The sequence below is a fragment of the Gopherus evgoodei genome, chromosome 2 (assembly GCF_007399415.2).
Source record: "Gopherus evgoodei ecotype Sinaloan lineage chromosome 2, rGopEvg1_v1.p, whole genome shotgun sequence".
Classification (NCBI taxonomy): Eukaryota; Metazoa; Chordata; order Testudines; family Testudinidae; genus Gopherus; species Gopherus evgoodei.
In genome coordinates this window covers 244,002,211-244,014,371 of record NC_044323.1, presented here as the reverse complement: position 1 = coordinate 244,014,371, position 12,161 = coordinate 244,002,211, and the positions used below count along the sequence as shown (strand labels likewise).

General features: G+C 41.6%; 1 protein-coding gene across 1 annotated transcript in view; it reads right to left on the bottom strand.

The window, feature by feature from the left end:
• The window catches only part of STMN2 (stathmin 2), a 62,602-nt gene that overhangs the window by 20,658 nt on the left and 29,783 nt on the right, over positions 1 to 12,161 (bottom strand). The window contains exons 2-3 of the mRNA XM_030553321.1: positions 3,515 to 3,610; positions 1,817 to 1,989 (exon numbers count right to left, since the gene is read on the bottom strand). Coding sequence (XP_030409181.1) covers positions 1,817 to 1,989; positions 3,515 to 3,610 — 269 coding nt within the window. The remainder of the gene's footprint in view (positions 1 to 1,816; positions 1,990 to 3,514; positions 3,611 to 12,161) is intronic.

Genomic DNA, 12,161 nt, shown 5'->3' with positions numbered 1-12,161 from the left:
TAAGCCAATTTCCAGTCTAATTATGTTATTAGCAGAGCCACCCACAGAGGGGGCAAGTAGGACAATTTGCCCCGCGTCCTGCAGGGGTCCCCACAAGAATATAGTATTCTATAGTATTGCAACTTTTTTTTATGGAAGGGGCCCCCGAAATTGCTTTGCCCCAGGCCTCCTGAATCCTCTGGGCAGCCCTGATTATTCAGTTTTATACTGGAAGAAATACACACTCTGATCAGTAAAATAACTTGGCCATGAAGGTTTAGATTTCACAGTAAAATATGCACAAATTATCAAGTTTCTTAACTGCTGCCATTTCATACCCATTTCTGTCTCTTTATGTCACAAGTATTCTAAATGGATTGAAATAAGGGTCAGATCCTCAGCTGGTGTAAATCAGCCTAGTCCCATTGAGTTTAGTGGGTCTAATTCTCCTTACACTTCGTTGACTTGGATGGGAGTTACTCCTGATTTAGACTAGTCAGTAACTCGGTGGAGATGGGGTGGGGATGGGGGTTTTATTTCATTCTTCTGAAAGGAAACCGTCTAGAAGCTGCTGCATGTGGTTCCAGGTTGCAGCATGAGCCCCTTAATTTCTTTGCTTATTTTCTTCCACCTTTTGACAAAATTCTACAAACTGTGCTCTTAATTTATAACAAATAAGATTCAAGAGACAGATTAAAGGCTCAGAGACAGCTGAGCTTGTTTAACTTTCAGGCACCTTAGGCCAGATTCTCTGAGGTGTAGCCACCTTACATCAACTCACCAGTGAAATCTGAGTCTAATGCCAGCTTAACTGGCCCAGGCAAGATCACCCCAAGATAACATAGATCATTTGGTGGCAAAGAGGTTAGAAGCTCTTCCTGCACTCTCATTCTGTGTGGCAGGGAAAAGATGGCCTGGCAGGAGGAAAGGGGGACTGGCCAGTACTGTCTCCAATCTTCCACTGCATTTTCAGTCTCCTGTGGTCATTGCAGCTTGGCATAATTTAGAGCAGCCCTGAGAATGCTCTAACATAGCAGAAGTCTTGTTAGTCCTCCAGAGAGCAGCCCTAAGTGCTACAGGCATGCAAAGACAAGCTTTAAATCATTTTGTACCCCATCCCCTGACATATGCACATTGACCAGTGCTGAGAATCTGGCCGTTTCTGTTTTAACATGGCCTAAAATATACATCATAAATGTAGTCCAACCTAAGCTTAAATTTATGGGATAGCTAAATCTGTCTCTGAAAATGTTTGACAAGGGAAGACTTCTTTGGCCCATTAATCAGGGTGGAAGCCGGAGAGCTGAGGTATAGTTCTGTCTGCTTGCTATAAGTACCCTGCATTTGTCTTTTTCTTTTTAATTGCCAGAAGGTCTGACATCTTTGTAGAATGTACATGAAGAACACACCCAGAAGTCTGAAATGCTGATTAAGTTCATAAAGGGGAACATCTTTATTCCACACAGTTCTAGCACTATATATATGGAGCAAAGAATGTGAATTTAAAGCTCCATAAGGTTTCCTGTCCACAGATACCTTCATTATATAACCCATACTTCCTGGCCATTAGAGCTGGTTGAATTTGGGGAGAGGGGGAAAGGTTGGCTAAAAAGTAGAAAGAATAAAACAGTTTGTTTCATTCAACATTTTTTTTTAACTTTTCTGATAAAAAATGGTCTTGCAATGAGTGTACCGTCAGCCATAAATGTCGGTGGAAATAATGTCACTATTATAATGCTCACGATAAATCTTCACTGCAAGATGATTTTTCATCAGAAATGATAGGAAACTTTGTTGCAATTGCATATGGCAAGGCACAGCTAAAAACCAAGGGTACCTTTCTCCTTTCCTCAGCAGCTTCCAGCTTTTTCTGGATCTCCTCACGGGACAGTTCTTTCTTCTTTGGAGAGGCTAAAGTCCGTGGTGCTTCTGAGACAGGAGATGGCGGCTTTAAGATCAGTTCAAAGGCCTGGCCAGAGGCACGTTTGTTGATTTGTTTCACTTCCATATCTAGAAAATAAAATTAAAAAGGTTAAACCCAACATTGGGGGAGAGAAATAGCATACTTTGGAAATGAAAGGGAAACGGCTGAGTATGTGTTGAAAACAGCTCTCATGAGAGGTACATTCCCATTTTTTAGTAACAGTGTAAGTATAAATTAATCCTATAAATATAAATACGTATGTCATTTTGGAAGGCTATAAAAGCATGTGTATATGTATATGTGTGTATGTGGGGATTTATACAGTAGTAAAGAAAGCTTAATATGGACAAATGTGTAAATCTGGTGTGAAACATTCTTTCACCAGCCCTTGCTATGTTTTGGTAGTTGCTTCATGAAAATGAACTACTATAAATTTACTCTTTGGTAATTCTCAGGGTTAGAAGAAGTTTATCAATGACTTTAGAGGGAAATACATATATAGGAAGTCATGGAGGAGTAATAGTAAAAATGTTCAAAACTATTGACACTTAATAGTAACAAACCTACTTTTGTAAACTCAATCTAGTTTTCCAAAGTTAAATAAAAAAGCAGTTGTTTGACCAAAAATAATCTGCATGTGCTTGATGGTCATGTGAAATTAATTGGTGATTGCAGCCCAGTGGTGATCAAGTATCCATACTTGAGACTATTCACCACCACATGTGATTATCATTTGGCACCATATTGCTCATCTCAGCAACCAAGCTAAGTATTGAATTGGAATGGAGACTGAACTAGAGTTTTTCATGCATCTGAGGCTGAGATGTCGTTATCAGATCACCTGGTGGTGCAGAGACTGATTCCTGCTGTACCTATCCTATGGATAAATCAATAATTTCTGTTTCCAAGGCTATCAATCCAGCAGTTTTGACTAGTGTTTAAATTAGATTTTAAAATGTTTCTTCAAAATTGTCTCCTTTTATGCTGATGAGGGGCAGGAATATCTCCTGACCTCTTTGGGAATTACAGATATGCTGTACTGCTTTTGTTTGCTGAAGCATCTGCTGAAACCCTGCTGCCTCTTAGCCTCTTTTGCAGCCCAGAGATGCAACTCCTCAAACAGTTTGTTCAATTCATAACACCCATCTACGTGCTCACAAGGAAAAGGCCCCAGACGTAATGAATTTAAAAGCATGGCATCTCAAGCCTGGGTGAGAAAAATCCAAGTTGACTAATTAAGAATTACCTCATTGGTGCCTGCTAGGGAAAGCATATTTTCTTGATTTTCTTGAGAATTGCATCAGCTGTGAATATCTGCAATTCCTGGATGGGTAGCATTTCTTGAGGTATTAAGTACAGTATAGCTAATTATAAAATAGCCAGCATTGGGCTTTTTTAAAATGAGATTTTAATATGTTGTTGTTAGGGCCAAAGAATCACCACAATGAGCAATAGGCAATTGGTAAGAACTAACAGCCAGAAATAGCAAGTGAATTGTTAAATCAGCAAAGCATTGACTAAATATTAGAAACTGTGAAAGTGAAATGAGTCATATCCCAGCACTGCCAAATTACTTAACAAGCAGGATAATTTCCAGTGAAGGTTACTCACCATCATATGTATAGATATTCATGTTGCGAGGTTCAGGGTAAAAACAAGAGCAGATCAGAGACAGCATGGACAGCTCCTTCATCTTTTCCTTATAGGCTGAAATAAGAGATTGTTAGTTTACATCTGTTTCCCAAATTTATTTCCATGAGTTTTTAATTTAGATCATAATTACAATAGTTAGCTATATGCCTGGTAGAACATCTGAATCCCAGCCTGAAAGATTTCTCCAAAATGTTAGCCTTTGACCACTCCTTCTGAATATGGGAATCTTTAATAGTATATGAATGTCAGTCACCCTGTACTGCCCAGACTGCTTCTGACCCCCATGTCTCCTACAACATGGTCTTAATTTCAGATCCAATGCCCTCTGGGTCTCTCTGACTTATATGAGCTGAGGACGGCTGACCAGCAATGTATTTTAATATTGGAATAGTGCCATAATCCACTCTCTCTGCAGCCAGAGGCAAGTGACACTCACACAAACTTTACAGTTCCTCCAAAATCTCATCAAGGTCTCTGAAGTTCTGGTTCATGGATTGTCTCTGGCAGATACTAAAGGCGTTGTCTGATACAAATGCAAATGTCATCCAAATAATTATTAAAAAAACAGAAATATAGATAATTCATAACAAGATTCTCAGCAAAATTCTTTAGAAATAATACCCTTAATACGCCAAACCAAAAAGGTTTTAACCTCCTGTCCTATTGAATTGATTTGTTAGCTCCCACATCCAGTTCCAGTGTAAATCAATCTCTACATGAAATGCACCTTAATTACCATTATTTATAATTTATTACAGTAGGGCTCATAGGCCCCAGTCAAGAATTGGAGCCACTTGGGCTAATAATAATAATATATAGATGTTATATAGTGTTTTTCATCCATACATCTTAAAACACTTTAGGAAGGATGTAAGTATCATTATCCACAATTTATGAATGAGGAAATAGACACAGAGAGGGTTAAGTAGCTTGCTCAAGGTTGCCCAGGAGGCCTGTAGCAAAGTCAGGACTAGAACCCATATCTTCTGAATAGTAGTCCAGTACCATAGCCACTGGTCCATACTGTACAAATGTATCCAGTAAGAGTGGATGGGAGGTAAATGCTGAGCATCCAAGGTTTGAAAATTTGCCTCCCATCTTCTCTTACAGGATACAAAAAGTGCATGCACATATGTGCCTTCAAAAAGTGCATGCATGCATGTGTCTCTTCAAAACCCATATTTGCATAGAGAAGTGCCTCTTAGAATGAGAAATTATCTAATTGCACACACAGAGGCAGGTACAAGTTAGCCTGTGGAATATAAAAACATGGCCTAAAATAACTATTACTGATGTTATTATAATTGACAGAAGCACAAATTCAATCTGGATGTCACTGCATCAAATCAATGAAGCTATACCAGTGATGGTATAAGTTTAAAATAATTAATAGAAATCAATAGATATATAAAACTTCCATTCAGTCCTTCATATGCATGTTGCTTGCTCTTTCTGATATTTTGTACTCAAGGAATTTGAGCATTTGCTCCGAGGGGCTGAGGGCCCTCAGCTCTCATGAAAGGCAATGGCAATTAGGGATGCACAAGTTTTCCGGGCCAGGTCTCAAATCAGCATTCAGTAGACTACTGCTTAGGGGCAACTTATAGATCTTGACTATGGGACTCCAATCAATCCACCCAGAGCACACATGACCTACTGTATGTTTCATATTAACCCATACTGACTGCCAAATACCCAGCACAAAGTTGCACCAAGAGATCTAACTGTCTGCATACTGAGGTTGGCAAGTCCTTTGTGGTTCTGTTTACAGATGTGAAAGAATTCAGTTACATACAAAAAAACTGTAAAGACAAGAATCCCAATCAATATTTAAATCAAACAATATTATGGAAAAGATTATCAAAGGCACAAAACAGGACCCCAGAAACATTTTTTGCACTGCTGCTGTTAAAGTAACTATCTTGCACTGAGAGGAATCTTTGGAATTAAGGCAGTCGTTGGGAACATTCCATCATTATGACATTCACATCTGAAAAAGAATTTTTTTTGTCCAAATGACATTTACACTAGAATCACTTGTTAGCATATGGAATCCTGCAAATGATTCCCTACATTTAAAATGGTGACATGTTTTAACATTGCAGAATAACACCTATTCGGTTAGGCCCCAATCCAGCAAAGCACCTAAGCACATGCTTAATTTTAAGAAAATGAAGAGTCTCATTGACGATTCACATGCTTAAAGTTAAGCACTCTGAAGTGGTTTGCCTGCTGAAGGCTACAAAATATTGTAAATGTGTGTATGAATTGGGTATCCTAACAATCCTGACTCTTGTTTTTAACTTTGCCAGCTATTTGATATTTGCATTTTCTAAAAGCATTCAAAACAATCAGAAAAAGTCTTTGTCCTGCTAGCTTGTCATCTACAGCACATAGTTTAAGAGATAAGAATGCCGTGCTCTGCTCTCATTCCTCTTAGTACTATAGCTGCACTAAAAGCACCTTGGGGGTGGTTCTCCTTTTACATCCTGGGCAGTGACAGAATTCAGATGATTTACTGGGCTATACAAGTACCAGGCTCTGTTTTGTATTGATTTAGTCACTCTTTGCCCTAGAAAGACCTTCAGCCAGAATTGTAAATTGGCTTGAATAATCCTGCCACATCCTAGAGGCCACTACAGCACCATCAGTCAAACATACAGATAATATAGCATATTACAGGAAAGGTTTTTCTGTTTTAGGTACTTTGATGGTCAGCATTACTGTACTATCTGAGCTTCTCACAATCTCTCTTAAATGTATCTACCCTCACAACAACCCTGTGAGGTAGAGAAGTGCTGTTAAACTATTATACTGATAGGGAACTGAGGCTAAGGGCTAGTCTACACTAGAATCGCTACAGCAGCACAGCTGTACCAATTTAGCTGTGTCAGTATAGCACTGCTAGTGCAGACACTCTATGCCAGTGGGAGAGAGCTCTCCCATCGGCATCATTACTCCACCTCAAGTGGCAGTAGCTATGTCAGAGGGAGAGCTTCTCCCGCAACATAGTGCTGTCCACACTGGTGCTTAGGTTGGTGTAACTTACGCTGCTCAGTGGATGGCTTTTTTAGCTCCCTGAGTGAGTTAAGTTATACTGAAGTAGGTGCGAGTGTGTACAGACCCTCAAGCTATGTCTACACTATGAGCTAAGGATGTAATTCTCCTGCTTGTGTATACGTACTTGCGCAAGCTCTCATTGGGCTAGTGGAAGTATAAATAGCAGTAGGCACAGTAGCATGGGTAGAGGCAACGAAAGCACAGCTTAGTTGGACTGAATACATGCCCACCAGAAACCAGTGGATATGTGTTCGGCACAGCTCAGCCATGCCTTCGTTGCCACCACTTGTGCTAGCTTGATGAGAGCTAGTGCGCATACGTGTATGCGAGCAGGGGAATCACACCCCTAGCTCATAGTATAGATGTAACCTAAGTGACTTGCTCAAGGGATGTTTGTGGCAGAACAGAGAATTGTACTCTGAGTCTCCTGACCTAAATCTTAGGTAGATGCCTCACCACTGAACCATCCTTCATGGAAAAGCAGGTTTTTTATTCAAAGAGCATTTTGGTAAAACCATATATTTGGAGACACAATGTTTATGACTGTGTAAGGAACAATAACTCACTTTATTTTTCCGGTGAAATACCATATAGCAAACCCTTTTTGATCCCTCACCATTACATTCAACTCAGGTACCTATTTAACATGTGTTTGCCAAAACCCTGTGGTTTGTTTTTTTTTAAACTACTTTACCAGTCCACACCGGATATAGAATTTAAGAACCATCCTTTAATGTAGTGAAGGGGAAGGAAGGTGTTCAATAACAGTAGTGATTCAGTTTGGTGGAAAACCCTGAAAAATGCTTTAAGTGGTAGATGATACCGAACATTACAATTTATGAGAATTACAGTAAAGATAATGAGCATATTTTAGCAATGGGGCAGGTGCAAACTCAAAAGTTGGAGGAGAGTTTTTTTTAAATTTAATTTTATTTGTTCTGAATTTTGAAATTGAAGGAGATGGGAAGAAAGATGGGCATGATTTAAAGTCCACAGGACTTTTTTCATTGACTTTGGATAAGGTTCAGACAATTGGATAACTAAGCTTTTCTGTGCCTAATGTCTCATCAGTTTTATATTTCATAAAATAGATAAGAATATAAATTGATGTAATGTGTCACAATGCAAAATGCCCTTTGTGGAAAACAGGAGAGGTGGGGGAAGGAGTGCTGAAAAAGTATTAGTACTATCCTAATAACATTGTACTTTAAGCTTTTATATGAATTGTTTTTTTATGAGCTATCATAATTGAGAGGGACCATTATGTTTAGCCTCTTCTTTAACTACAGTTAAGACATTGATGCCTGAGCAACATTTGCGTAGTGACAGCTAATTTCATATAATTGCTCTCCCCGTAACATGATTTTCCTGTTTGCATTCAAAGTCTGTGAATGAATCCTCCCCTCCTACAACCATATTCTAAATTCACATCACACAAGAATATGATACTGCAAACGACATCCACTCATTCACATGCTGTATCCATGTATGAATGCCAATTATCTTCCTCCATTTGTCATAATGACCGTTATTAACTATCAACATTTGGTTAAGATTTTCAGCTATATCATTTTATCATTTAAAATCATGTATTAACTGAAATATATATACACAAAAATGATGGCTCTTTTTGTTGATTCTTTTAAAACTTGTAAAGAAAATGAGGATTATAACAAGGTGCATTTTCCAGGGTGAGTTTTACAACTGGCTTTGCTAATTGTATGGATCTTCATTCAGTCACACGTTGTGCACATAACTGTTAACTACTTCTGTAATAAATGATGTTAATCTTGAGATTACAATAAGCTTTGATAAGGAAATGACTAGTAAAAAATGATATTGACCAATGAGGGCAATAGAACCTTCTCAGACTTATAGTTTCAATTACATATAAAGCCTTTAATTGTCTAGAACTAGTATTAAAGTTGGGGGGAGCAGGGGCGCAATGCTGCCACCCACTGGCTAAAAGCAGAGGGGAGCTCAGCCTTGCCAACTCTTGCAATTTGACTGAGTCTTGTGTATTTCTTATTACCTTGGCTCATGGAATCATATGAATATATCAGAATCCCAGCTTTCAATTTCTTTTTAACATAAGTTTCTCATTCTCATGGTTGTAGAGAAAACATGACCTGTGTGCAACCTGAAGGCTCAGAAAATAACTAAAATTTATTGCCAAATTTATTATTAAAAAAAATAATTTAAAGTCAATTTCATGATTTTGGGGGCTTGACTCAATTTTGAATACTTGGGGCTGGCAATACTGGAAGCGTCCCCTCCTCTCCCTGGCTCAGATGAACAACTTTCTGGACTGATCCCCCTTCTCCTGGACTGGTGCAGTGAGAACTTCCCGTCCTGTTTCAGTTCGCTTTAACCACTCTCTGAGTCTGAGTTACTCGTGTACTCATCTCACTCTGTTTCCCTCTCAGGCATGTCAGGCAACTGACATGAAACAGATTGTTCTTGAATTCCGAGGCTGTAGCTCAACTGGACCATCAGCAAAATTACCTTGGATCAGGGATCCTATCTATGGAATTCTCTCAGTAAAGAATCCCTCTGATGCTGCCCTCAGGCTGCTTCTATTTAGGTTGCTATATCTCTGCCCATTTTGGCCTCTCCTTTCCCACTAGCTCTTTCACTTTGGATTATTTCCTTTTGTCTAGTTTGTTTAGGAAAATGTCTAGTATCTCTAGGCTGAGTTACAATTTAATTTTACTTTTAATATTTTTGAGCTTTCTGGACACTCTGCTCACAAACAGGTACTTCAGAAATCAGTCAATGTATTGGGCGGGGGGAGTGTTTCCAACTCTTCTGATTTACTTGGGAGTTTCATGATATTTGGTGATTTTTCTTCAGTCCCCAGGGCCGGGAGTCATGAAATTACACGAGACTCTCACTCAGCTTTCATTTTAAACAAAAATAATTTCTAGCCCTCAGGGTTGTGGAGAAAAGTTTGTAAACATGAACCCAAGTGCACACTCAAGGGAGAGAAATCAAACAATTAATTATATTTTCTTAAAAATGTCATTTTTAAGGTAATTTCATGATTTCTGGGAGCCTGACTCAGGGTTTTTGAATGTTTGTCATTGGCAATGCTGAAAATAGGTTAACATGAATAGGATAGTCAACTTTGCTGTTAAAAGGTATTTCCTAATGAAGCAATATTGAAGGGCTGGAAAATCACTTGGATAATGATACATTGCAAAATAAATGTTATAAAATAGCAAATTTTGATGTACTTTACTAAGACATCATGAGGGCTCATAAGCCTTGAACCTAGGCCTGTGAGTTTCCAGGTTATGCATAGACTGTTGCTACCCAGCAGCACAATCAAATTCTTCAAGAAGGGGGTTAGTGAAGCACTAACTAACAAAGGGCCTTGCCCATGAAATTCCTGATTAGTGAAGATGTCCAGCTCTCTCCCGCTCCCATCAATTGGCTGGGATGCTCTACTTAAGCCAGAAAGAGGTTCAAGAAATTGAACAACTTAACCAGGGGTTGGCAACCTATGGCACACATGCCAAAGACAGCATGCAAGCTGATTTTTAATGCCACGCTGCTGCCTGCCGGAGCAGCGTGCCATTAAAAATCTTGCCTGGCCCAGCCCATTCTTCTTAGCCCTCTGCCCTCTTACCCCCCCACAGGAGAAGAAACACAGGCATGCGCATGGGGTGTGCCCAGGCACACCCTGATGCAGGGGTGGGCAAATGGCCCCACTCTCCCGGTGCAGCAAGCTGCAGGGTCCGTGCTCCAGAGCACCTGGCCAAGTGCAGCAAGCTGCCAGCCCCTCCCCCACCTTCCCTGGATCCGTTCTGCTGTGCATGCAGTGCTCTGGGCGCTGGGGCTGTGTTCTCTCGTGGGACAGTGTTTTTGGCTCCACGGGGAGGCAGACACCCTCCCCCATCCCCTGCAGCCATGGCGCCATGCACGCAGCGCTCTGAGGGATGGGGCTGCCTGCTCCCATGGGCCAGAGTGTCTGGCTCTGTGTGGAGCAGAACATGCTGCTAGGAGCCTCATGGTAAGGCATCCGGGACCTGGAGGGTTGGATAAGGGGGCAGGCAGTCAGGAGACAGGGAGCAGGGTAGGTTGGATAGGGAGTGGGATCCCGGGCAGGGGTGGTGGAATAGGGGAATATCCCCCCCAGCCCTCCACCTGACCTCCCCCAGCCCCCTGACCTGATCCTCCCTCACACACACTCTGCCCTGACCCCCGCAGCCCCGCACTGCCCTCTAGGCCCATGCCTTGAGCCCTGTGCCCCCCTCATACACACCCAGCACCCTGCTTGACTCCTTCACCCCCCCACGACCCCTGCCCTGACTCTTGTACCCCCCACATACCCAGCCCCCCCACTCCCCATGCACCCTCCCACATCCTGACTCTTGCACCCCCCAAATCCTCACCCCCACCCTGAGCACCAAATGAGAGCTCTTGCACCCCCTCCCATTCCCACCTACACCTCTCGCACCAAATAGGAGCTGCCCAGGTAAGTGTTCCACACCCAAACCTCCTGCCCCAACCCTGAGCCCTCTCCCTCATTCTAGCTCCTGGCCAGACCCTTCGCCCCCAGCCCTGTGCTCATGCACTCCCACTCTCAGCTCAGTGCAGAGAGAGGAAGAGACTGGGCTAGAACCAGGGAGAAGGTAGGTACCCACTGCATGTGAGCAGGGCAGGGACCCCAGACCGGCAGCGGGCTCCTTGCTGGCAGGAGCCGGTGGATGGAACCCCTGAGCAGCACTGGGCTGAGCCACACAGCCTGCTGCTGCTCTGGGGTTCTGACTGCCAGACCCTTGCCAGCCGGGGTCCTGGCTGCAGGCCCCACTCAGCCCGCTGCCGGCCTAGGTAAACAGAACCCCAGACCAGCAGTGGGCTGAGCGGGCTGGTGGCATGAGATCAACATTTTAATTTAATTTTAAATGAAGCTTCTTAAACATTTTGAAAACCTTGTTTATTTTACAATACAACGCTAGTTTTGTTATATAATATATAGACTTATAGAGAGAGACCTTCTAAAAAACATTAAAATGTATGACCGGCATGCAAAACCTTAAATTAAAGTGAATAAATGAAGACTTGGCACACCACTTCTGAAAGGTTGCCGACTCCTGAACTAGATGAATCACTGGAGAGCTACTATGGACACTGCCTGACTGCAGAGCCCTGCTTTCCAGCCTATTCCTGTCCTCCCTATCTCAGATTCCTGTCTGTCCCAGTTTCCTGCTTTCTCTCCAGGTCCCTGTTCTTACACCTGATGCTGACTTCCGACTCTGTCTCTGGTTCCTGATTCTAACTCTTAGGCATGACTGTCCTGGTCACTACAGACATATATGTAATGGAGTGCAGTTTCTTTGGACCATGGGGTTAGGTTAATCAAAGAGATAAATATGAAGATTAAAAATATGCTGGGAATTTCAAAGGAACCTAAGGGACTTAGTTGCCTAAATCCCATGGAAACTCAGTGGAAATGATGTGCCTAACTCCCATAGACACCTTCAAAAATCCTAGACTTAGTGATTAAATGGTGTCCGTTTATCAGCATTTGAAATGTTCT